Source organism: Trachemys scripta, chromosome 3 (assembly GCF_013100865.1).
Source record: "Trachemys scripta elegans isolate TJP31775 chromosome 3, CAS_Tse_1.0, whole genome shotgun sequence".
Lineage (NCBI taxonomy): Eukaryota > Metazoa > Chordata > Testudines > Emydidae > Trachemys > Trachemys scripta.
Genome location: NC_048300.1, coordinates 120,991,945 through 121,017,892, shown reverse-complemented (window position 1 = coordinate 121,017,892; position 25,948 = coordinate 120,991,945). Strand labels below are relative to the sequence as shown.

The following is a 25,948-nucleotide window of genomic DNA, read 5'->3' as shown; positions in this document are numbered from 1 at the left end:
GGGAGGGAGGGAAGGGGTAGACTAGATGACCTCTTGACACAAGCACCAACTTTTCCTTTTTGCTGGGGGTGCTCAACCCCTGCTTCGCCATGAGGCCCTGCCCCCACTCCGCCCCTTCCCTCAAGGCTTTGCCCTTGCCCCACCTCTTCCTGCCCCCATTCTCCGAGGCTCCCGCTCAACCGCCTCTTTGCCCTCCCCCAATCCCATCCCTAAGCCACCAAACAGCTGTTTGGCAGTGGCACCCCCTATCAGCTTCTTTGGTGGCGGGACAGTCCCTATCAGCTGCTGGGCAGTGGTGGCAGCGCCCCCGCCATCAGCTGATGAGTGGGGACAAGGAACAGCTGTGGCCGGTGGATGCTGAGCACCCACTATTTTTTTCCATGGGTGCTCCAGCCTGGAGCACTGACAGAGTTGCGCCTATGCCTCTTGAGGTCTCTTCCAGCCCTGTATTTCTTTCATTCTATTTTTACCATATGCTTCCATGTTGTTTCCATTAAAACAAAACTATTACAATCTGTTCTCACATCATATAATTGAAAGCTTGAATCAATCTCTTATTCCTAATGCCAACCCTGTGTTTTCTGCAGCCTGGGTGAGTTCCCTGTCCATGGGAATGATTTTCTTCTGCTCTCCCTTAGTCAGTGTATTCACAGACATATTTGGTTGTCGAATAATAGCCATTGTTGGAGCTGCAGTGGGGTTTGTTGGACTTCTTTTAAGCTCTTTTGTAAGGTAAGAATTCTGCTTTCTTCCTTTGATATTATATCTATGATGGCAGGTACTCTTGCTATATTCACTGTCATAAATGAATATTTTGTGCTCAGTTATGTGTAACCTATGCCAATTCAGTGTGTTGCTTGTCCTCCTCAAGTAGTGGCTATGCTAAACAGAGGTTCATGAGTCTGCTGCTGGCTTTGAACCAGCACAGCAGGACCTATTAGGTCGGGCACTAGAGGCTCATGCTTTAAGATCCAGAGGTCCCAATTTCACTTCTCACTGCCAATGACCCATAGCCATAGCATTATGTATGATAAACATTACAGATTGTGCAACTCTACTATCTGGGTGCAAGGAAACTTGTTTTATTCTTTCATAAACTACGTTGTTTGACATTATCAGACATAAATCTTCCTCCTTTTACGTGGTTAAATTTGTAAATACTACCAAATAAATTAAAGCAAAGCTGTTGAAACATTTTAGTAAATTAAAAAAGCCTGAAAACTTTTGTTTTAAGGTTCTGCAATTAACTTTAACTCTGATCCTGTATCAACTCATCCTCTATCCAGAAACTTCCTTTCTCTCAACCATCAAGTCTAATCTATAATTTTTCTCTTGACTCCAAAACTTCATCTCATATGTTAAATATACAGATCCAAGTAACTCCTCATTTCAGCCACAGACCCTCCTTCAGACTACCTGAAGTTTGTGGCAAAATGTGAATATCTTTACCAGTATAGACCTTTTAATACTTACACAGTACTTTTCATATTAAACATTTTACCAACATTAACATACAGTATAGAAGCAATACTGTTCCCCATCATTCCTGTGTGAAAGTGTTAACCAATTCTACTCCATCCACCCTCTTTGGCTCTAGAAAGCTCACTGTATTTACATCATTCATTTCCCCTTTGAATCGAAGACCTTATCTCTCTTCCCCCCCCACCTCCCCACACACACTTTTATCCATCCTCACATTGCTTGCTGATGCCAGAGTGACATGATCACCAGAATATGCTGAGGCACATACATCGACTCTATTACTTTTTCACTCCTATGCAGTGTAGTTGTAACTGTGTTGGTCCCAGAATATTAGAGAGACAACGTGGGTGAGGACAGTAATGTTGGTCCAATAAAAGAGATTACCTCACCTACTTCGTCTCTTTTTCACTTGTTAACAGATACGAAAAGTTTGTAGAGTTGTAATATTTACACTAGTTCTTCATTAAGTAAAGGTGAAGAGAACACACAGGGTCAGTTAAGGTTATTTTTAGCAGCTCAGAGGGCCGCTGTCAACTTAAAAATTAGATTTTAAAATACATTTTTATTTTCTATTGAAAACACTTCAGAAATATCAGTGAAATTTGTCTTCAAATTGGATTTATTTTTCTAAAATTTTACAACCTGTTTTCATTTGATAATGAAAAATTTTACATCAAAATGGGGGTCCTCGGGTTGCTAAAGTTTGAGAACCGCTGGTCTAGTATATGCACACTGGGGGATTGAGAAACTGGGAACCAGTTCTTTCTCATACACCACTAGGAAAGGGGGCCCAGGGAACCAGATCACTTCTTTTAATTCCTTCCAGGGAAAAAGGTGTGGGGCTCATAAATAGGGTGACCAGATGTCCCGATTTTATAGGGACAGTCCTGATTTTTTGGGGCTTTGTCTTATATAGGTGCCTATTATCCCCCCCCCCCCCTCCCGATTTTTCACACTAGCTGTTTGGTCACCCTACTCATAAATAATTCCGTTTCTCTTAGCTATCCTGCCTCCACAACCACCTAAACAGGTAGGGAGATATTCAAGAGCCAGATTGCAGGAGGAGCTTGATACATTAGTGATACCATGTGCTCTCTGACACTTGCAGGAGGGGCATACTCTTATTGATTATGTTCTTTGTGCTCCTAGGTTGGTGATTATATATGTTCTGGAAATGTTTATTATTTTTAACAACAAAACAAAAGATCCCCTCAGGACTGCCCAGAGGGGGGGCAAGTGGGGCAATTTGCCCCAGGCCCCGGGCCTTACAGGATCCCCCACGAGAATATAGTATTCTATAGTATTGCAACTTTTTTTTATGGAAGGGGCCCCCAAAATTGCTTTGCCCCAGGCCCCCTGAATCCTCTGGGCGGCCCTGGATCCCCTTAGGTTTAAAGTAAACAACAAAACACACAAAAGGTCCTGTGGCACCTTTAAGACTAACAGAAAGGTGCCACAGGACCCGCTGTTGCTTTTTACAGATTCAGACTAACACAGCTACCCTTCTGATACTTAACAAAACACACAGTTTCCCAAGTCAGTTAACTAATAAATTAAGCTGTCAGTGTGGCTTAAGATCTAAATGTTTAGTTTAACATATTTTATTAGATATTCTGGGGTAGATTTTCAAAGGTCTCTCTCTCACTGAAAGTCAATGGGAATGAGGTACCTGTGGTCTGTGTCTTTGTAAATCTTCCCTCAATACTGTGTTAATTTGATATGTATTCCTAATCATAATTCCATTTTAAGTAAGCATTTTTGGGTCCAGGAATGCGTTGTTACTTTCCTCTGAAACCAGATACATTTCCTGTCTGTATTTCCTTGGTATCCATTGCGACTTGAAGAAGCAGGTGGAAGGAAGTGAATTTTTAAAGATATCGAATTAGCTTACTTGAACTTTGCTTTAATACTGTTCTTCAGTCTGTAAAATGACTTATGCCTATGATCTAATCAAAAAGTAGATGAAGGCATAGTTTAGATGTAGAAAAGTACAGTATGCATTTGCTCTAAAAATAAACTTCATGCAGCCAATCAATGTGGCTATGATTGTGTTACATCTGTTATTTTTAATATGAAACCTATCCACTAAGAGGCAAAGATGTAGGAAAGGTGCATGTAGGAGAAATATTTTACTATATGTATGTTGTGTGCATTTAACGCTTTCAAAGGAATCTAATGCTGGAGATATGATTTACCATTTACAAAAGTGGTTCTGGTTTGTCATGATCAGATTATACCCTTTCTGATGCTTATTAGTTTCTCTTTAATTATTTTCTCTTTATTTTTCACTGATTGATGGTCATAAAAGCTAATCAGTCTTGCTTGTTTACTCTTTTGTCTTATTTTGCTGCTTTTGGTCCCCTTTCATAAAATATGGGTCATAAATTGATCTGCAGAGCTTAGAGCAGCAAACTTCTTATGGGGGTAGTACATTGTGCAAGTATTCCCTCCTATACACTCTCTTCTCTCTCTCCCCCCCACCTCAGGTACATTATTAGTCAAATAGAATTTTCTGAGACGTTCTGCAGTTCCATAGAATGTTTACAGAGGTATACTCTGGCAAGAAGGAGGTGACACAGGCAGCTTTCTGTCCTACAATGAAAAACAACTCAGTGTTTATGCACTTATATTATTTGGAAAAAAACTCCTAGGTACTGTTAGAATGAACCCACTTATTAGTAAAGACTTAAAATATATTTTTAATTGCTAAAATTTTGTTCAGTAATGGAACGCAACTAGGGCTGTGTACAATGGGATTATAGAGCTTTGCAAATGGTCACATAATTTACCTGTTTTAGCCAATATGCTTCATATATCCACAAAACTGATTCTTCAAGTAGTGTCCCTATAGGTGCTCCATTCTAGATGAGCCTGCACCCCCCTGCAACTTTGATTGTAGATTTTTCAGAGCAGTGTCTGTTCAGTCTGTGCATGCGAGTTACTCAGTCTTATGCTCCGAGCTCTTGTGATATAGCACTGCCTCGGCGAACAGCCCTCAGTTCCTTCTCAACTGCCTCGGCTTGAGACGGAGCCTCAGTCTGTGCCGAGTTTTACCTCAACTGTGTCCCCTTAGCTCTTTTAATAGTTAGTTTATTATAGTTGTTCCTAGTGGTATTTAGTAGTTAGTACTTAGTAGTTTTAGTTGTAGTAGTTTTAAAAAACAAAACACCTTTTTATATATAGCTAATAGGTAAACTCTGAAACTTTCTTTACTGGAAGGGCATGCCCAGTTCCCCAAGTTTCAAATGTTGCCTGTTGTTCTGGGAGGCAATCTTGGTGAATGATGAACACTCCCAGTGCATCTGTTGCCTCAGGGAATCTCATATTTCCCAAAAGTGCCACTTCTATCTGGCATTAAAATCTAGAGCCAGAAAAAATAGGGAGATCAAATGTCAACTCCTCATGATGGAGAGCTCACTGTGCCCTGCCTCTGACCCTGGGCAGGGGACTTCCTCCCCCCCTACGCTGGTCTCCAGGTAAGTTCACTGCCTCCACTATCTCCCCATCATACTCCTTGAGTGCATCTAAGAGAGAGACCCAAAATTCCTCTCAAAAGACTTCCCAAGACTTCTCTCAAGTTCTCCATGACACTTCACCACCATAGAGTGATTGGAAGAGGAGGATTCTTATGAAGATCTTTCCTCAGTCTCCCCAATATCTGTGCAATGCTCTTCTCTCCATTCATATAGAGATTCTTTTCCAGAGGTCTCTGAGGAGATTGATATCACTCATGAGAGATGGCTATAACCACCATTTCACTGGTATGAACACCCATGGATGCCTCCACTCATGCCATATGCACCACCTCCTCAGTCATACTGGGATCATTGGATGACCTATTACTAGCAATTCTCTAGGGCCTTGAGCACCACCCATCACAGAGATAGGCAACCTTCTTCATCCTCCCTCTCTAGGAAACTGGAATCTCTGGAAGAAATCTTTGTGGAACTGGAAGGTAGGGCTGATGAAGGTGTCTCTCCACTGGCCAGCATCTCTTCTTCATCCCTGGCTGAAGCAGTTACGCCACATCCTCCATCCCTGGCAGACAATTGCAAGTAGTTTCAGGACCTTGTTAAGAGACAAGGAGGTCAAAGAATCACATCATAAGCTGCTTGACATCCTTCATACAGCTTCATGTACCCGCATTGCCTTGCCTGTTAATGAGGCCCTACTGGACCCTGCAAAGGTTATCTAGCACACCCCAGCCACAATTCCATCTACGTGCAAGAGAGCAGATAAGAAATATTATGTTCTGTCTCTGAACTCCGAATTTTTATCCTCTCATCCCTCTCCTAACTCTTTGGTGGCTGATGCAGTTAACAAACGTGGGAGGCAGTACTGCACTAAATCTGCACCTTATAACAAGGATCATAAGTGCCTGGTCCTGTTTTGTAGAAAATCGTACTCATCAGCTACTTTACAATTCAAAATAGTCAACTACCAGGCTTTAATGGCAAAATTCAGTCATACAAATTATACCAAGCAGAACTCATTTATTGAGCATCTGCCAGCAGAACATAGAGAGCAATTCCAGGCAATTATTGAAGAAGGCAGCTGCTTGCCAGGACATCTCTGCAAATCTTCCTTGATGCTGCTGATACTGCTGCCCACTTGATTTCTACATTGGTATTATGAGGAGGGCCTCCTGGCTCCAGCTTTCAAGATTTCCAAAGGAGGTCCACAATACAGTCGAGGACTTCCCCTTTGATGGTACTAAACTATTTGCTGATGACATGGACAAATCTCTGCACACATTAAAGGACTCCAGGGCTACCTTATGTTCTCTTGGGATATATACACCTGCCCACAAGAGAAAGTTTTGTAAGTCCCAGATGGCCCAGAGATTTTGTCTCGCCCAATCTCGATCACCCAAAGGTCATACTAACCGCAATGCAAGAAACAGAGGTTCTAGAGAAGAAAATCTTTTGACCTTGCAGCTTTCCACCTCCAAGCACCATTCTTACCTGCTACATCGATTCACCTGCCTTCCTCTGTTCAGCGACTGCCTTTACCACTTATAGTGGGCTTGGGAGTCCATCACTATGGACAAGTGGGTTTTGGAGATCACCTCCACAGGGTACTCCATGCACTTTACCTCTCTTCTGCCTGTTAACCCCCATTCCCTGTCCCTCCTCAGGGACCCCATTCATGGGAACCTGCTATAACAGGAAATACGCTTTTCTACTGTTGGGTGCTATAAAACCGGTTTCCATACAGTACAGAAGAGAGGGGTTTTATTCCAGGTATTTCCTGGTTCCAAAAAAGAATGGCAGTTGGAGACCCATCCTAGATTTAAGGCTACTGAACACCTTTGAGGGCAAAAAAATTCAAAATGGTGATGCTCACAGCAATAATTCTGTCACTGGACCAAGGGAATTGGTTCTCATCCCTCAGTGTTCAGGACGCATCCGAAGAAGTGGGCTGTAGTCCACGAAAGCTTATGCTCTAATAAATTTGTTAGTCTCTAAGGTGCCACAAGTACTCCTGTTCTTCTTTTTGCGGATACAGACTAACACGGCTGTTACTCTGAAACATTTCCATATAGCGATCCACCCATCCCACAAAAGATACCTACGTTTCACTGTCTATCAGGACTATTTTCGGTACAGTGTGCTCCCTTTTGGCCTATAATCTGCCCCAGGGATCTTTTCAAAGGTCATGCTCGTAGTAGTGGCGCACCTCCGCAGAAAAAGAATTCTGGTGTTCCTTTACCTTGACTTCTGAAAGGTTACTCCCTGGATGTAACTTCATGGCCAATTTGCAAAGCCACCTCAAACCCTGTGCAAAAGTTAAAATTTATACACGCTCAGCTTGATTCAGTAGTAGCAAGAGCCCACCTCCCAATGCACAGATTCAGGCCCTATCCAGTGTAGTCAACATAATCCAGATCAGCCCTCAAACCCTGGTCAATAACGATCTTCAGCAGTAGGGGCATATGGCAGTTAGTACTTTTTATTATACACCATGCAAGACTGCTAATGTGATGTCTTCAAGGGTGGCTCAAGACTGTTTATTCATTGAACAGACACAGTCTAACTACACTACTTTCCATACCCACTAGGGCTGTTGATTAACCACAGTTAACTCACATGATTAATTAAAAAAAATTAATCACAGTTTTAATTGCACTATTAAACAATAGAATACCAAGTGAAATATTTTTAGATATTTTTCTACATTTTCAAATATATTGATTTCAATTACAACACCGAATACAAAGTGTACAGTGCTCACTCTATATTATTATTTTTGATTACTAATATTTGCACTGTAAAGAACATAAACAAAAGAAATAGTATTTTTCAATTCACCTTATACAAGTACTGTAGTGCAATCTCTTTATTATGAAAGTGCAATTTACCAATGTAAATTTTTTTGTTACATAACTGCACTCAAAAAAACTTTAGAGCCTACAAGTCCACTCAGTCCTACTTCTTGTTCAGCCAGTCATGAAGACAAACAACAGGTTTCACTGCTCTACAGCCAAAATGCTTCTGAAATAAATGTAGTCAAACTTTACTAATTCTGGGTCACTGAGAACGAAAATGATGCTTAAAATTGTTGATTGGCTCTAGTTTTCAAGATATGCTATTGGGTCAGTATATACAACCCTTGACTTGGGAATGGTGAAAGATAAGTGAGTTATAAAGGGAAGGGATCTCAATTTAAACCAAAAATGACTAAAATACATCTTTGACTGGATCTATGAATAAATCTATTACTGGGTTTGGACAGTACTTGCTTTTTAGGCAAAACAATGAATGATGCAATCTGCAGCTGGTATTGCATCATACATGATATGAATTGCATCATGTTATTCCTAGAAGTCATGGATGATGCAATCATAACAAAGCTTACATCACTCTGCTGAACAAATTGCCCTATATCAGCTCTAGAAATCATACAGTGTCGTGCTCTCTTATTTGTCAGTGTTTGATTTTGCAAAGGGACACATTTCTGTTTAGCCAAAGTGAGCAGAGATGCCTCATACTTGTGTGCACAGTGCAGATAACTTCTGCTATGTTTGTGGTGAAGTGACTTTTGCATCACAAAAGTGCAGTATAACCACTATGGTTAAGAAAGCCTATCACAAAGTTTCAAACTACAAATCTTCGCCAGTGGTTGAACAGGAAAAGGAACCACTATGGTTAAGAAAGCCTATCAGTTTGAATCGATGGCTACCTGCTCCCACCTACATTTGTTGATGAAAACAGCATTTCTGGTAGTCATCATGTCAGCTTGACATGTTGAGGAAATATGTGCCCTTATGGCATATCCCCCTTCCACAGCACTTTTCAAAGACAAGGACACATTACAACCACACCAAAAATACCTTCCTAGCTCCATATTAATCAACTCATTCATCTCCCAATTTTCTACTCTAAACCTCACCTAGATAAAGAGGAGGCCCAGTTGCACCCATTTGATGACCAGCACAGTTGCACCCATTTGATGTCAGCCTTCTATCTTGATAAGATTAATCCTTTCAGAAAGACTCCAAATTATTTATTTCAATTGCAGACAGATGAAAAGGGTCTGTGTCTAAACAAAGTCTTTCCAATTAGATTTTCAACTGCATTAGTTGTAGCTACCAATGTTGTAGTCTCTAAGGACTCTGACATACGAACTCACTCTACGAGGTCTATTTCCTCTTCTACAGCCCTTTTCATAAATGTTCCCATTACTGAAATATGTAGAGCCGCAATGGAGGCCTCTATACATACCATTGCTGAGCACTATGCAATAACTCATGACTTGGTTTCCAATGCTGCATTTGGCTCTGAGTTGAGTCGAGTATTGACAAAAATATGGCAAACCCACCTCCTCCTTAAAGGGAACTGCTCAGTAGTCACCTAGAATGGAGCACCCTTAGGGACACTACTTGAAGAAGAAGAAGAAATGCTTACTCATGTAGTGTAGTAACTGGCTCTTTGAGATGCGTGTCCCTATGGGAGCTTCACTTAAGGTGATCAAATGTCCTGATTTTATAGGAACAGTCCAGATTTTTGGGTCTTTTCCTATTGCCCCCCAACCCCTGTCCCGATTTTTCACATTTGTTGTCTGGTCCCCCTGCTTCACTACCCATCCTCCTTCCCCTCAGCTTTGGAGTTCTCTGCTATGAAGCCATGTGGTAGAGAAGGAACTGAGGGCAGTTCACCCTCACAGTGCTATATAACAGCACAGAGTATGAGACTGAGTAAGATCCATGTGCAGGCCAAATGGACACTGCTATGAGAAATCCCTGCTCAAAGATGCGGGGGCACAACGGCACCTAGAATGGAGAAGCCTTAGGGGCACACATCTCAAAGAACCACAGTTACTTCATAGAGTGAGTAACCATTTCTTCTCTTCTCTTTTCTATCATCTAGCTCCCCATATTAGTGTTCACTACTATTTTGCCTTCCTTTTTCATGTTTGTGAGACTGTTACCCATAGGAGGGTACTCAGTAGATTCTTGCTGCTTAGGGTGACCATATTTCCCAAAGGGAAAATAGGACAGCACACAGGACTGGCCCGAGCTGCTCGCCCGAGCCCTCCTCCCCACATGGGGCTGGCGTCGCTGCTTGCCCCCCCATGCAAGACTGGCGTTGCTGCTCACTTGAGCCTTGCCCGCCCTCCCTGTGTGAGGCTGAAGCTGATGTTGCTGCTGCTTGTTCGAGCCCTGCCTGCCTGAGCCCTGCCGCCCCACCTGCATGGGGCTGGTGTTGCAGCTTGCTAGAGCCCTGCATGTACTGAACCCTGCCCCTCCCCCCGCGCGGGGCTGATATTGGCATAGCTGCTCGCTCGAGCCCTGCATGCCACCTACCTTCCCCCCCTGCGCAGAACTGGTATCTCCCTTCCATCCCTCACCTGTTCCACTTCAAGTCACTTTTTTGACAAAAGTGGGCATTTGTTCGATTTGCTCTTGTCAACTGAGCAAATGAGACAAATGCCAACTTTTGCCATAAGTCAGGATGGCCAGGACAGAGCTTAAAAAAAGGACTATCCTATCCAAAACGGGACGTATGGTCACACTACTGCTGCTGCCCTTTAAAAGGACAGAGTGGGAGGCAGAGGGAAGAGACCCTTTTTGATTCAGGATACCAGGAAAAGCAGTAAGGATAAGAGCAACTGGATAGTAAATAGTAAGACTGATTCATTTTTATGACCATCAATCAGTACTTAAGAGGTTTTTTTTCTGAATAGTTTAATTAATGCATAACACGGAGCTGTTTTTCATCTTAGGACAGAAAGCTGCCCTGTGTCACCACCTTCTTGCCAGAGTATATCTCTGCAAACATTCCTTGGAAATGCAGAATTTCTGTTTGACTAATAAGGTACTTTAGGTGGGGAAAAGTGAGAGTGTGTGTGTGTGCAGAGAGGGAATACTTGCACAATTTACTACCCATAATAAAAAGTTTGCTGCTCTAAGTTCTGCAGATCAATCTGTGACCCATATTGCAGGAAAGGTAACCAACAGCAGCAAGATAAGAAGAAATAGTAAACAAATAAGACATGATTGGATTTTATGACCATCAATCAGTGAAAAATAACTGAGAAAATAATTAAAGAGAAAGTAATAAAGCACCGAAAGGGGTATAATCTGATAATGACAAACCAGAACCACTTTTGTAAATGGTAAATCATATCTCCAGCGTTAGATTCCTTTGAAAGAGTTAACAAATACACACAACATACATATAGTAAAACATTTCTGCTACATGCATACATTTTAAATTTTTGCCTCTTCATGGATAGGTTTCATATTAAAAAGAACAGATGTAACACAATCAGTAAATTATAGCCACGTTTAATGGCTGCATGTCGTTTCATTTTTTTAGAGCAAATACATACTGTACTTTTCTACTACTAAATTATGCCTTGGTCTACTTTTTGATTAGATCGTAGGCATGAGTCATTTTACAGACTGAAGAACAGTATTAGTTCTAAGATACCGCATAGAACACCAGGCCCTGAATACATCTATTTACAAAAGATTAGGCTGCCATCTTTTGGCAGAAGGAAAGGAACAAAAAACTTTATTAACAAACACAGATAAGATGTATTGTGCCATCGGACTCTCCTGTTTGATTTTAATATAATAATTCCAAGACCCATAGTCCTCAGAGTATATTAATGTTTTTTGCAGGCCAGTACTATCCCAACTGTAGTTGTCCTCTTATGGCTTACACCTTTTATCCTAGTCTAGGTATTTTAAAAACATGTTAGCCAATGTGTTTTAACTAATACATTCTAAAATTCTAGGGTTCACTGCCACTGGGTTTCATATTTTAAAATACAATTTGCTCTGTCTGCACTATAGTTTTTAAAAGTTTTACTTAAAATGTGTTAACAAACTGTTTTGTAAAATGCATCTTTCATCCTTGTCTAGACAACCTCCTGAAATAAGAGCTTGGTACTTGACTTCTAACAGAGAGTACTTGACTCCCTAACAGAATTCTAATGCGGAATTCACTATTGTAATCTCTCCTCTGCAGGGTGGAAAAAAATCAATGATTTTTAAAAAAAAAAAATCTGATTTTTTTTAAATTTAAGTTGGATTTTTTTGATAGGTTTTTTCTTCGAAAAGCATTTTATCTAAAGATAGATACATTATAGCTCAAAGATATCTCATCATGTAATAGGGATTATAAATTCTAATTCTATAGTATGAGACAATATATTCATGTAATGTTTAAGAAAATTTTTCTAAATGAGTTCCAATAGTTCATGGATTAGGGACCCAATCTTATGGGGTTCCACAGGCTTCTGTATAGATTAATTTAGGTTAATCTTTGTATCTACCCAATGGGACTCTGCTCAGTCTAGAAGATACCATCAGAGATGCTCAGTTTTGCAGTCCTCAAACTGTGGATTTGTGTCTACAGACATGCTTGTTAACAGCACAAATGTTTTAAATAAATAAATAATAACAGAGAAATAACAGACCTCAACTCTATTGTCCCGCTGCAAATTTGTGTACACAGAGTCAATCCCTTACCTTTCTCTAAAAGAACGAAGTTTCAAAAAGTTCAATGAATTAGAAGATTGTTGGGGGCGGAATAGATCTGGACAAGGAGAAGAAGTCTGGAGATAAATGTGAGAAGCGAGGGACATATGCTTGTTTTGTTAAAATATTATATGTTTGCGGTTGAAGAAAAAAATCCAGAATACTTAATGTTGTTGTTTTAGTTAAATAAAACCATTTAAATGTCTGTCTGCTGATGTTCTCCTCCTAATACAGCATGGCAAGAAAATCCTCCAAATACTAATGATTAACCTGTTGAATTGGAGATAGTTCACCTCCCAATGACTTCATAAATATATGCTTCAGTTACCTTTGGTAAATGAAATAACCAAACATTCATTCATTTTCTGATATAGCTGTAAAACTAATCTGAAAAGTTTTCAAAATAAATCACGGTTTAAAAATGTATAGTGTGTACCTTTTAAAAATGAAACCTGCATCTATCTCTGCGTTGTGAAGAATATGTATTAAGGTTATAACAACCAACAAGAATGCACTTTTATGTAGAAAACCATGATTAAATCGAGTCTTCCTGACTAGTGATTTAAATCAATTTAATTTAAATCAAATCCACCCTGCTCCTCTGTGTTGCAGCTGTCTCAGTCTCCTGGAGATGAAAATATATTTTCATTACTTTGCTTGTATTCTCTTTATTAATTATATCCATATTCTCTGGTGCATGAATCTTTTTGGTGGCAGCCTAATCTTACTTGTGTAGCAAGAGAATGGCTCTGTTCTCACTTCATTGTATTTTGTGGTGGAAATCTCTGCCACAAGGAACAAATCATAGTGCTGCTCGTTCCTAATATAAACTGGAGTAAGATTGTCATTCTCTTTTAATAGATTTTTCCCATTACTTTTTTTGGCCCGTACTATACCTGTATATGTAAATATAAATACTGGAAAACACTGATGTAGAAAAGTGAAATAACTTTGAATATTTTGTTATGGTTAAAGGGATGTTGTCAGGTGAAAAATCATACTTAACAAAATCTGACCAGTTATACATAACCCATTATACTAAAATTTTGAAATAATTTTCTAGTTTTATTCCTCACAATTAATAGTGTTCATTTACTTCTTTCATTATTGTACTTTCCTTGTGGACCATAAAAATAGACATCCGGTTCACTTTTTGGCCCTCAAGCATTCTCATAATGTTGCAAAGTTTGGGTTGCAAACATAGTAGGGAAATGCTTAAATCCAAACAAAATAGTATTTTTATTGGATTTAAAAACAAATAAACCACAGATGTTACTGAACTTATGTTTTTGGTCTAACTTGACCTGAAAATATCTCTTAAAGAATATTAAGTGTACTTTCAATCAGATCTGGTCAATGAAAGATTATGAAATATTCTCTGATTTTCCCACTTAACTGTGTGCTTGAGTTGATAGAATTTACTTCTACGTAAATAAGTATAAACTATATTACACCTCTAACCCGATATAACGCTGTCCTCGGGAGCCAAAAAATCTTACCGTCTTCTAGGTGAAACCGCGTTATATCGAACTTGCTTTGATCTGCTGGAGTGCGCAGCCCCGCCCCCCCTCCCTCAAGCACTGCTTTACTGCATTATATCCGAATTCGTGTTATATCGGGTCGCATTATATCGGGGTAGAGGTGTAATATTTTATTCTGCAATCACATATTTGGAAGATTAACTCTTTTATATGTAACTGTTGAATATGAGCATTCACAGTGTTGCATGTAACATACTAATGCAATTTTCAACCTTTTTTTCTTTTCATATAGCACCATTGAACCTCTGTATTTCACCTATGGAATCTTATTTGCCTGTGGTTGTTCATTTGCATACCAGCCATCCTTGGTCATTCTGGGGCACTATTTCAAGAAGCGCCTTGGACTAGTGAATGGCATCGTCACTGCCGGCAGCAGCTTGTTCACTGTGTCACTGCCTTTCCTTTTAAGAGTGTTGATTGATTCAGTTGGCCTGTACAACACTTTAAGGGTCCTGTGCATCCTTATGTTTGTTCTTTTCCTGGCTGGCTTCACTTACAAACCCCTCATTTCCAGTGCAAGTGACAAAGAGGGTGGAAAGAAGGGCATGTTGAGATTTCCTCCTGCAAAGAAGATTTTCAGTTTCTCCATTTTCAAGGTTACGGGTTATCGAATCTGGGCTTTTGGAATCCCTGCTGCACTTTTTGGATACTTTGTGCCTTATGTTCACTTGGTAAGTGCACATCTTTTACTATGTTTAGTTTATTTAAAAAATCTATTCCCTTTATATTCTGAAAATCACTGGTATTAGGAATATCTAACACCAAAGTTGTACTGTGGAGGATCACGTGGCTTGTGTTCTAATGTTGTCTGCAATTAGGAGACATTCTAGCTGTCAATCTTTACACTCTCTTAGTCTGGAGCCAGTTTAATTTTTAGTTCCTTATTTTCTCCCCTGAGGTTGTATAGAGGGGGAAAAGGAAAAGTATTTTAACTGCACAAGAAAGCCTCTGAGTAGTATTCTGTTTCACTTCAAATGAATTTTGTACTATTGACTGAACAAAATTGTTTAGTTTTTTTTAAGGCCCTGAACAGTAAACTTTGCCAATTACACTGTATATTTATGTATCATTTGAGTGAGGATAGTGACTGGATGTTGCATATTAGAGTTCAGAGCAGTACTGAGAATATACTTTAGAATATACAAATATTATGCTTTGGATTTATTGGATACTTTAATAAAAAACACTCCTGCAGATAACAAAATAGGGAGATTTTGATCATGAATGTAATGAAAGAATTAAAATATATTGCTGAAAAAAGTTGATTTCTAGTCCATGCTTAATTTCCCATTTTGATTGATATGTCAGCAGTATTATTAACTAGAGCTTTGCTAAAAATTTGCACTGCCAGTACATCAATTTTTTAATAATTATTTGCCAGTTTTGTTAGAAGTAAAATATTTGGGCTATATCTTGCCTTTCCCTTTGAAATTTCGTAATAATAAATATGAAAAAGGAAATTCCAAATTTCGTATAACTCCAGTAATAACATTCCCATTCCCATTTTCATGGGTTTATAACTGCCAGGGTTAGTGCTCCATTAGGATAGTTCCTATCTCTACAATAACTAATAGAACCTGGAGCTATGGTGCCATAGAAGTTGTCCGTCATCTACATCTTGTGCATGTACTTCAGTTACTTTGTCTCTACAGCAAAAAAAATTACTGCTCCTTCACCTTCTTCTCCGCCTACAAAGTTCTTACTCTAATGATATTTGGTGCAACTTGGAGGCACCTTATATGAACTTCATCCAACTGGCCAAGCATCACATTTCTTAGTGAGTTATTTTTGAGCAGTGTCCTAACTGGGGCTGTCGAGCCTGAAGTGATGGACTTGCAAAGCAAAGGACTTAGGCCTGCTCTACACTTAAAAAAAAAAAATTAGATTCACCTAGCTGCCATGCTCAGGGCTGCGAAAAAATTCTAAACCCCTAGTGCAGACATGGGTAGGTTGATGAAATAGTGGGTAGGTCGATGAAATTTCTGTTGACATAGCTACCACCTCTGAGAGATGGATTAACTACACTTTGTAAGAACCCTTCCATCGATGTCGGAAGCATATGCATTACAGCGGCATAGGTTCAGTGCCGTAGGTATGCCACTGTAGCATCTGTAGTGTAGGCATATCTTTAAAAGAAATGAATCAGAAGGGATGAATTGATTACTCCATTCCACAGCCTCTTCAGCAAATTCACACTAAGAATGTTTGATAAAAGCAGCCACTACTAGGTTTGCCATCTATCATGGAAAAAATCAGGATTGCTTCAGTTTTCATTAATTTGTCTGACATAAGTAAGTAACTTGATGCAAAAAGAGTTTTATTTAAAATATGCCTATATACAACATAGTGGGTGACAAATTACGATGTCATGATGTTGTATCACTTTGTGGCAGTGAATGCATCAAATACATGAAATGGTTCTGCATGAAAAATGTCACTGCTGGTATTAAATTAATATATTATAAGCAGGCAATTATTTGAATTTTTGATTGACCAAAAATTGTGACTTGTTTTTGGTTACTTCGTTATAATTGTATTATTAATGGTTTTACTGTGTGCCTATTTTTATGTAGACTGTATTTCTTCAAAATAGTGAGTAAATCCTTTTTTAAACAAATCCCATGTAGTGTAATTGCAGACTAGATACCACATCAGGCAGAAATAGTGAGGCACTGGACTTCTGTTCGCTTTGAGTTTTCCAGCTGCTCCAGTAAATGACAGAGCTCAAGAGGCAAGCAAAATAAATTAAAAAAAAATCTAATTTGATGCTTTCCTTGTATGTGTGAGGAACTAGCAATAACCAAATACATGAAAATTACTAAACACACCTTAAAACTTCTTCAGAATTCTGAAAGACAAAGTTAACATATCAGCCATCACTAAGGTAAATTGGGTTATACAAAATACAGGCAAAAATTATGACAATCCGTTAACTAGCCAAAAGTACTGCATAAGAGATTCTCAGCTCTATTAGGATGCTTGTAAATGGGTGTTGCTTGGGCCCAAGATTTGATTGAACCCACAAGTAGAGTGGGGGGGGGGGGGGGAAGACACAGCTTACTGATTTAAAATAGCTTATTCTGTTTATTATGTGCTTTCATATATATAGATGGTTGGCTTTTGCAGTATGGTCTCTTCTATATCATATAGGGGTAATTTATGGCTCAAACTGAGGGATAGGGATCCAGTATAAAAAAGCAACTTGTGATCTATGCTGCTTTTAATGGTATTATACTTTCTGTTGATGCCTTGGAAAGAGTTATGTAAAGATAGGTATAAAATGTAAGATTTATAAAATGATCTTGAAATGGCAATATCAAGGGTTTCCTCCCATGTGATATCCTAAAACCCAATATTTGGATCTTTTGTACAAATATCTAGAAACATAACCTGCCTTAATTTAACATCTCAGTAATATTAAAATGCTATGAATTTCAATAGGTTTGGTCAATCTACCACATGTGGGGGGAAACTTCTCCATTTCTGAGGAATTTACACTATCAGAATAACTGACAAATGATCCAGAGAAAAAAACCCAAGCATTCTTTTAATAGAGTTTTCATAAAATCCTTAATTTGTTGTTGTCAGGACTGAGATCCCCACTTTGAACTTTAGGGTACAAATGTAGGGGCCTGCGTGAAAAACTTCTAAGCTTAACTACCAGCTTAGCTCTGGTTCGGCTGCCACCATCAATGGATTCCCTCCCTGGGAAGCCTTGAAAAACCCTCACCAAATCCCTGGTGAAAACAAATCCAAAACCCCTTGGATCTTAAAACAAGGAGAAATTAACCATTCCCCTCCTTCCTCCCACCAACTCCTGGTGAATCAAGATCCAAAACCCCTTTGGATCTAAAACAAGGAAAAATCAATCAGGTTCTTAAAAAGAAGGTTTTTAATTAAAGAAAAAGGTAAAAATTATCTCTGTAAAATCAGTATGGAAATTAACCTTACAGGGTAATCAAACTTAAAGAGCTCAGAGGACTCCCCTCTAGTCTCAGGTTCAAAGTACAGCAAACAAAAATAAACACTCTAGTAAAAGGTACATTTACAAGTTGAGAAAACAAAGGAAAACTAACACGCCTTGCCTGGCTATTTACTTACAAGTTTGAAATAGGAGAGACTTGTTTAGAAAGATGTGGAGAACCTGGATTGATGTCTGGTCCCTCTCAGTCCCTGAGAACGAACACACTCCCAAACAAAGAACACAAACAAAAGCCTCCCCCCCCCAAGATTTGAAAGTATCTTGTCCCCTTATTGGTCCTTTAGGTCAGATGCCAGCCAGGTTACCTGAGCTTCTTAACCCTTTACAGGGAAAAGGATTTTGGAGTCTCTGGCCAGGAGGGATTTATAGTACTGTACACAGGACAGCTATTACCCTTCCCTTTATAGTTATGACAGTTGTACTCTCTGCTTTGCCTGTAAACCTGCAAGGAAAATCAGTCCTAAACGGCATCCAACACTTGGAAACAATCGTTCCATTCCAGTGCAAAACAAATTCTTTCTTTTTTTACTTAACAGATTGTTACTGAAAGAAATGGGGAAGTCTTCTGCCTGTTTTACACTTTTCTCCTTTAAACATTTGGATTAAGGAATCAAAATTTGGATGGAAATCTGTATCTTAAATTATTATTTATATTGTATTAGCACCCAGAGACTCCAATAGGGATCAAGACCCCATTTGTAGTAGGTGTTTTGCAAAGACACAGTCCCATCCCTGTAGAATTTACAGTTTAAGGCAAGATGTGACAAGTGAATCACAAACAATGGGAGGCGAGGGGAAAGAGCAGTATAGTCTATATAACTGTGACTTATTACTGTATAGGTATTTTTATGGATCTTATCAATGTAATATCTGTTTACCTACATGCAAAATTTGATGGTTCTGAATTAAACACTTCAATTGATGATCACTAGCATTTCAGAAAACCTGGCATTCAAACACCATAGTAGATTAATCTCTGGTTCTAGTCATGTCAGAAGCAAAGAAAGTCAGGAGGAAGCAAGCAGCAATAAATGCTAAATTTATGCTAAAATCTTAATGTTTTGTGAATAAGCAATGCTACATCCATTGTTAAAGCAGTGTAATACGTATGCTTTCAGGATCGGTAAACTTTTCTAAACCTTGGGCTTGGATCATTGATCAGAAAGCAGAGTGTTTTAATATGTACCTGAAAGAGTACCCATTTGTGAAAGATATATTTTATTATAATTATTTTACATATAAGCCTAAAGGATTCCTCCATTCCCAATAACTCTTTTGACCAAATCCAAATGTTGTAACATCATAAGATACACACGTGCAGTCTTTTGATCCCCCTGGAGTTAAATGGATGGTCAATTTATGAATATCTGTTTAAATAATCCCTAACAAACATGGATCAGTTTAAAATATGTGCTAGTAAGAATTATAGAAAAAATGATTTGCAGATTTATGTACTTGCCTGGGTTAGTGCTGTCACTTTCTGCAGAATACACCGCTACCTCAATATAACGCGACCTGATATAACACAAATTTGGATATAACGCGGTAAAGCAGTGCTCCGAGGGGGGCGGGACTGCGCACTCCGGTGGATCAAAGCAAGTTCAATATAACGCGGTTTCACCTATAACGCGGTAAGATTTTTTGGCTCCCGAGGACAACGTTATATCGTGGTAGAGGTGTTTAAGGTTTTGTTTAAAAAAAAAAAAATGTTTCTAGCTCATCTGGTTAAGAAAATAACCTTCCAAACACAAATCAAGGTTAAGTTGATGCAATGCCATCTTTTTAAGTCTGCATACACATAGTGTAGTGCTTTTGCTTCTAAGAGCTTCCACAAGCTGCAGCAGAATGAAAACTGACTACAGTTTTGTGAGTTTACAGCTGTCATTCAAATCCTTCTGGCCAGCAATGAAACTAAGAATGAGGTCAATTTCATTTTGCTGTATTGTTGGAGATCGAGACACAAACAGTGGATAAGACACAGGAATTATTACTAAGGCTACATTTTAGTCATGGGTATTTTTAGTAGAAGTCATGGACAGGTCACAAGCAGTAAACAAAAATTCACAGCCTGTGACCTGTCCAGGACTTCTACTATATACCCCTGACTAAATCTTGGGGGGGGAGGAGGGGAGGGGCAGCTATGGGGTGCGCTGCAGATGCTGGGGGGAGGGAAGGGAGTGCAGCCTGGCACCTCTGCTGGGGGTGGGGTAGCGGGGTTGGCAGGCAGGGCTGTTCTTACCCATACGCAAAGTACGCAGCTGCATAGGGTACCGGAAAATGTGGGGCATCAAATTTCCTGGTGCCCTGCGCAGCTGTGTGCTGCTCCAGCCCCTGCTCTGGCTCTTCCCCAGGCCCCCCGCCCTGCTCCACCCCGCTACGCCCCACCCCCACCCCCACTCCACTGAGCTCTGCAGCAGGGCTGGGCCTGCACTCACCAGTGGCGGGAAATGCAGTGACCCAGACCCAGCAGCGCTGCCGGTGAGTGCTGGGGGGTGGTTCCCCCGCTGCCCCCCAAGCAAGCCCGCCCCCTCCCAAGGAGGCCTGGGGCCAGCCCCCCTGCAGAGGCCTCCCCCCCTCAGTGGGAGGGGGGAAGGCTGTGTAAGGCCCCAGAATTGCTAGGAAAGGCCCTGCTGTGAGGCTCCCTACCCGGCTCTGTGCCTCCCTGGAATTGGTGACATCCCCCTCCCTCAGATGCTAGGCAGAGGTGTGGCCAGGCAGCTCTGCGTGCTGCCTCCACCCCAAGAAACACAGCCAATAGGAGCTGGGGGGTGGCCCCTGCAGGCGGGGGAATCGTGCAGAGACCCCTGGCCGTGCCTCCACCTAGGAGCAGGAGGAGGGGATGTCACCGTTTCAAGGGAGCCCCCCCCCCAAACTCCTGCTGGGGCAACGGGGGCACAGTGGTCCGAGACTGCCCCAGCAACAGCTGGTGCGGCTGGTGCAGGGACTGCCTGAGCTGTTCAGGCGGCCCCCAGGCCAGGCTCATCAGCTGCTGCAGAAGTCATGGAGGGCACAGAAAATCTGTGATTTCCATGACTTCCATGACAAACTTGCAGCCTGAATTATTATTAGGGATAGGAACTTAAAAATGCGTTGGGGAACGGTTATAGTAACAGAACCCCCTCCCCCCCCCTTGCAGGAGCAAATTGAGAGGCATAGAGCACTGTGGATAACCCACACACTCAACAGCCTAGGGGGGAGTAGAGGGGAAGAGCAGTTAAGCAGCAGCAAATCCCACACACTCTGGCAGCCAAGAGATGCTAGTAGGAAATTGAAGAAATGCTCCTTCTCTCTTCCAGCGGCCAGAGAGAGGTGGGGAGAGTGGCTTCAAATTATCTGACGACTTCTAACCTGAGGCTAATACAAAAAATGGGGAGTTCACAAGCAGAGTGTAAGACTAACACCCTGAAACAAATCTCAGCATCTTCCCTTTTCCCAACAGTTGGAGGGATATGGAGGCTGGCTTCTTACCTTGATGTTGCCCCTTGAAAGGGTCTCCATCCCAGCTTCACCCCATGTTTTGTATCAATCTGTGGCTAGTAGGGTTAGTCCTTTGGTTATTGGGTATCAGTAAAATTTCCTAGCCCTTTGTTTTGATTTGTTTGGATTTGCATGGATTGTCATGTTGGTAGTTGGGCAAGAGAGAGAGAGATGATGGGATAAATTAGAAATGAGAAGTATGTTACTGAGATAAGTGTTGGGGGAGAAATGGAAAAAGGAGAGGGAAATCTATGTCAGGAGATAGAGAATGCAATGTAGGGAAAAGGAAAGAGGAGTAGTAGAGAAAATTGCAGAAAAATCTGTGTTGCTGTCTAATACAGGATGAAAGACAAGTGAAGTAAAGACAGGCAAAGCAGTTTTAACAAAGGCAAGGGATGGATTAAGTAGGGCTGGTCAAACAGTACTGCATAATTATCTGATGAAACTCACTGGTATTTGTCAGATAGTTTATTTGATAATTTGTTGTGGTATCCAAAATTATATTCCGCAAATGCATCACATTAATGCTAGTAGAATTTGTCAAATACATTTAATTAATAGTTTACAAGCCCTTATATTTAAACTCTTATACTGTCAACCAATTTACTATTTAAAGTTACAATTAATTACAGTGCATAGCTGTTTTATGTCTTTAAATTAAATGGGACATGGCTTTGGGATGAGGTGTGGTGACAAAAGTCCAACTGTAAGTATAAAAGAGTGACTTTGACAGAGGGGTGGAAGGTGAGGTGGAGAGGAATGATAAATTCTAATAGGATCATAGAAGAAACAAGAGGGAGAACAGTGGAGAATCTGCTCAAGATCTTAGCTGTCTATTCACAAATGCAAAGAGTATGGGGAATAAACAGGAATAACTGGAATTCTTAGTACACAAGCAAAATTATTACTTAATTGGCACCACAGAGGTTTGGTGGGATAAATATTATGGCTGGAACATTGATATAGAGGAGTATAGCTTGATCAGGAAGGACAGACAGAGGAAAAGGGAGAAAGTGTTGCGTTGTACTAGAATGTATGAACTTGTTCCGAGGTGCAGAAGGAGCTCTGAGGAAGGCCAGTTGCATGTGTCTGAATGAAGATAAAAGGGGGAAAAATCGGGGGCAACATCATGTTAGATGTCTAGTAGAAATAACCAAAACAGGAGGATGAAGGTGGATGAAGCATTTCTAGGAAACATAACACATATTCAAAACACAAGACCTAGAAGACTTTAACTACCAAAATATCTGTTGGAAAAATAATACAGCAAATCACAGAAAGTCCAGTACGTTCATGAAAAGTGTTGCGGGGGAGGGAGAAGAGACAACTTCTTGTTTCAGAAGGTGAAAGAGGATACCAGGAGGGCAGCCATTTTAGACTTGATTCTGACTAACAGAGAGAAATTGGTAGCGAACTGAATGAGGAAGGCAACTTGGGTGAAAGTGATCCTAAAATCTTTAAGCTTCATGAGTCTAAGGCCCGGTCTACGCTGTAGGGGAGGGGGGAGAATCGATCTAAGCTACGCAACTTCAGCTACGTGAATAACGTAGCTGAAATCAACGTACTCAGACCTACTCACCATGGTGTTTTCACTGCGGTGAGTTGACTGCTGCCGCTCCCCCGTCGACTCTGCCTGCGCCTCTCCCGGTGGTGGAGTACAGGAGTTGATGGGAGAGCGTTCGGGGGTCGATTTATTGCGTCTAGACTAGATGTGATAAATTGACCCCTGCTGAATCGATTACTGCCTGCCAATCCGGCGGGTAGTGTAGACATACCCTAAGGAAAGGAAGGAATGAGAACAGTAGAATGAGGACAGTGAACTTCAAAAAAGCCTCAACAAACTTAGATAACTAGTAGGTAAGGTTACATGGGAAGAAAATCTAAGGGATAAAGGAGTTCAGGAGAGTTGTCAGTCTCAAGATGTTTCCTGAATAATTAATGATGTTCTTGCTAGACCTAATAGGAAGACAGTATCATTTCAAATAGCTGCATTTATTTATTTGTATTACCACAATGCCTAGGAGCCCTAATTATGGACCAGGACCCCATTTGCTAGGCGCTGAGCGAACAAACAGAACAAAAAGTTGATCTCTCCCTCCCCAAAGAGCTTATAATCCAACTATAAGACAAGAGACAGCAGATGGATTCAGATAGACAGATGGGAGAGTACAAGGAACTAATGAGACGATCAGCATGATTACTGATGCACTGATACCATAGCATTGTATGCATTGTTTAGTCTGTTGTCTTCTGGAAGATACTGGAATCATACCTCATTGCATGGGCTATTTAATTAATTACTTTCCTGTTCTGCTCAAGCATTTTCAACAACAACAATTGGATCCTATGTCAGAGACCTAGTTTAATTTCTTCTTTGAGTGATTGCTCATGTCCATTCGACCGTAGGTGTGTGTGCTCGCCCCGTGCACCGGTACCGGATGTTTTTCCCTTAGCAGTACCCGTAGGGGAGCGCCCCTAGCAACCCCCGGAGTAGCGCCACCATGGCGCAGTATAAGGGACGCTGCGCACTTCCCAACCCCCAGTTCCTTTTTGCCGCCAGTGACGGTGCTTTGGAACTGCTGTGCTCCAGCTCTTCTCTGTAGCCTTCCCTGTTTGGACTGTTTAGTTCTGTGGATAGTTAGTACCTGTAGTTTTAAAAGTATATGTGTGTGTGTGTGTATATGTATATATATAGAAGAGCCTGTAATACCTGCACCTGGGTCAGGGCATGCCCCGGGCTTTAAGTCGTGCGGCACTTGTAAACGGCCTATGCCCCCCCGCACACTAGTTGCTTACGCTGTCTTGGAGAAACCCAAGTCAGCGACCGCTGCAAAATTTGCAGATTGTTTAAGCCCTGGACTAAGAAGGAGCGAGATATACAGCTCTGAGCCATATTGATGAAGTTGGCCCTGACCCCGACACCGCTGCACCGTTCCGAGTCGGCACCGAGCACTGTAGCATCGGTGCGCGGCGACCCAGTGGTGCCTTCCACCAGCCGGCACCGCTCCCCATCCACAGGATGCTCTAAGAAGACGAAGAAGCGATCTTCTCCGTCAAGACACCGGAACAACACTGGGGGCAAGCTTAGACCTGCACTGGGCAGCTCTCGATCCCCCTTGCCCTTGCGGCCTCTGACTTGGGTAGAGCAGAGTAGCCCAGCCCACTCTGAGCTGACCTCCTCGGATGCCAGTGGCCACATACAGGTGCCCTCCATGCCGGAGGCCCTACAGGCGGCTCGAGACATAATGTCTCTTCCGATACCAACTGCATCGACCCCAGCAGCTCCCCGGTCCAGAGGCAAACCAGCGCTAGGACCACCGCAGTCGCCACCCGGGCGGTACCGCTTACAGTCACGGGAAGGATCCCCACGCCACTCTTCACTGAATGACCACCCCGCTCGCAGCTCGCACCAGTCTCTGCTGACCTCCACCCAATTGTCTGGCTGGGTGTTGAGCAACAGGGACTCGAGGCACCGCTCCACATCTAGGGAGCGCAGGCCTCAAGGTCAGAGCACGCCCTGCCGGGACTAGGACTGACAGCACCGGAGGTTGCCAACTCTGAGAAGCCGCCATAGCCCCTTGTGGTACTGATGTCGACACTACTGGCGCTCTTCGTCCCCGTTGCGATCCCTGGCACGGCTCAGCTCCCGCAGCCCCAGGCGTAGATCGCCGGCAACCGGCCGCCACAGATCTGCCTGATGGAGCAGTTTGCGGAGCAGCCGCTACAGATGGTATTCCTGCTCCTGTATACCGGACTCACGGTCTCGGGCCCGGCACCGCTCACGGCACCACTACTCATCCCTATCCCTGGATAGCGGTCATTCATGCACCAGCCCAGCCTCCCCTCAGAGCCGGCAGTGGACCAGATGAGTCTGGCGGGGCAGCCTGCTCCGACAGTGCTGCAGCAAATGCAATGGCACCAGGCTCCCTGGCCAGTGTCCTGGTACCAGTGGACCCCATGGGCCCCGATGCAGACCCCGCAGGTGGCTCGCTCAGTAGCCAGGGCGTCAGACAGACCATTAGCCTCCATCTCTTAACCCCCCAGGAGGGGGTCAGCGGAGCGCTTCTCCCTGGCCCCGCATTCAGAAGGGGACCAGGCGCTGGGGACTACACAGCTGTTTGTTGCCATTGCTGAACAAATGAAGGGTTGGCGATCTCTACTCAGTGGCTCTCCAGCTGGATCACTTCATGTATCCGTACTTGTTATGATCTGGTGGGAGTTTCCCCACCACCAATTGTAAGAGCACACTCAACAAGTGCGCAAGCCTTGTCAGCCACCTTTCTAGCTCACATCCCTATTCAGGACATTTGTAGAGCTGCAACATGGTCATCGGTGCACAGGTTCACCTCGCATTATACGATCGTCTCCCAGGCCAGGCGGACGCCGGGTTTGGCAGAGTAGTGCTCCGTCCCGAGTGTCTGTGAACTCCTAACCACCTCCAACAGGTATAGCTTGGGAATCATCTACTGTGGAATG

At 41.9% G+C, this 25,948-nt stretch overlaps 1 protein-coding gene across 1 annotated transcript in view; it reads left to right on the top strand.

Moving 5' to 3' along the window:
- SLC16A10 (solute carrier family 16 member 10) overlaps positions 1-25,948 on the top strand; it is a 142,794-nt gene that overhangs the window by 66,627 nt on the left and 50,219 nt on the right. Inside the window, exons 2-3 of the mRNA XM_034765862.1 lie at positions 588-732; positions 14,246-14,684. Of these exons, the coding sequence (XP_034621753.1) occupies positions 588-732; positions 14,246-14,684 (584 nt within the window). The remainder of the gene's footprint in view (positions 1-587; positions 733-14,245; positions 14,685-25,948) is intronic.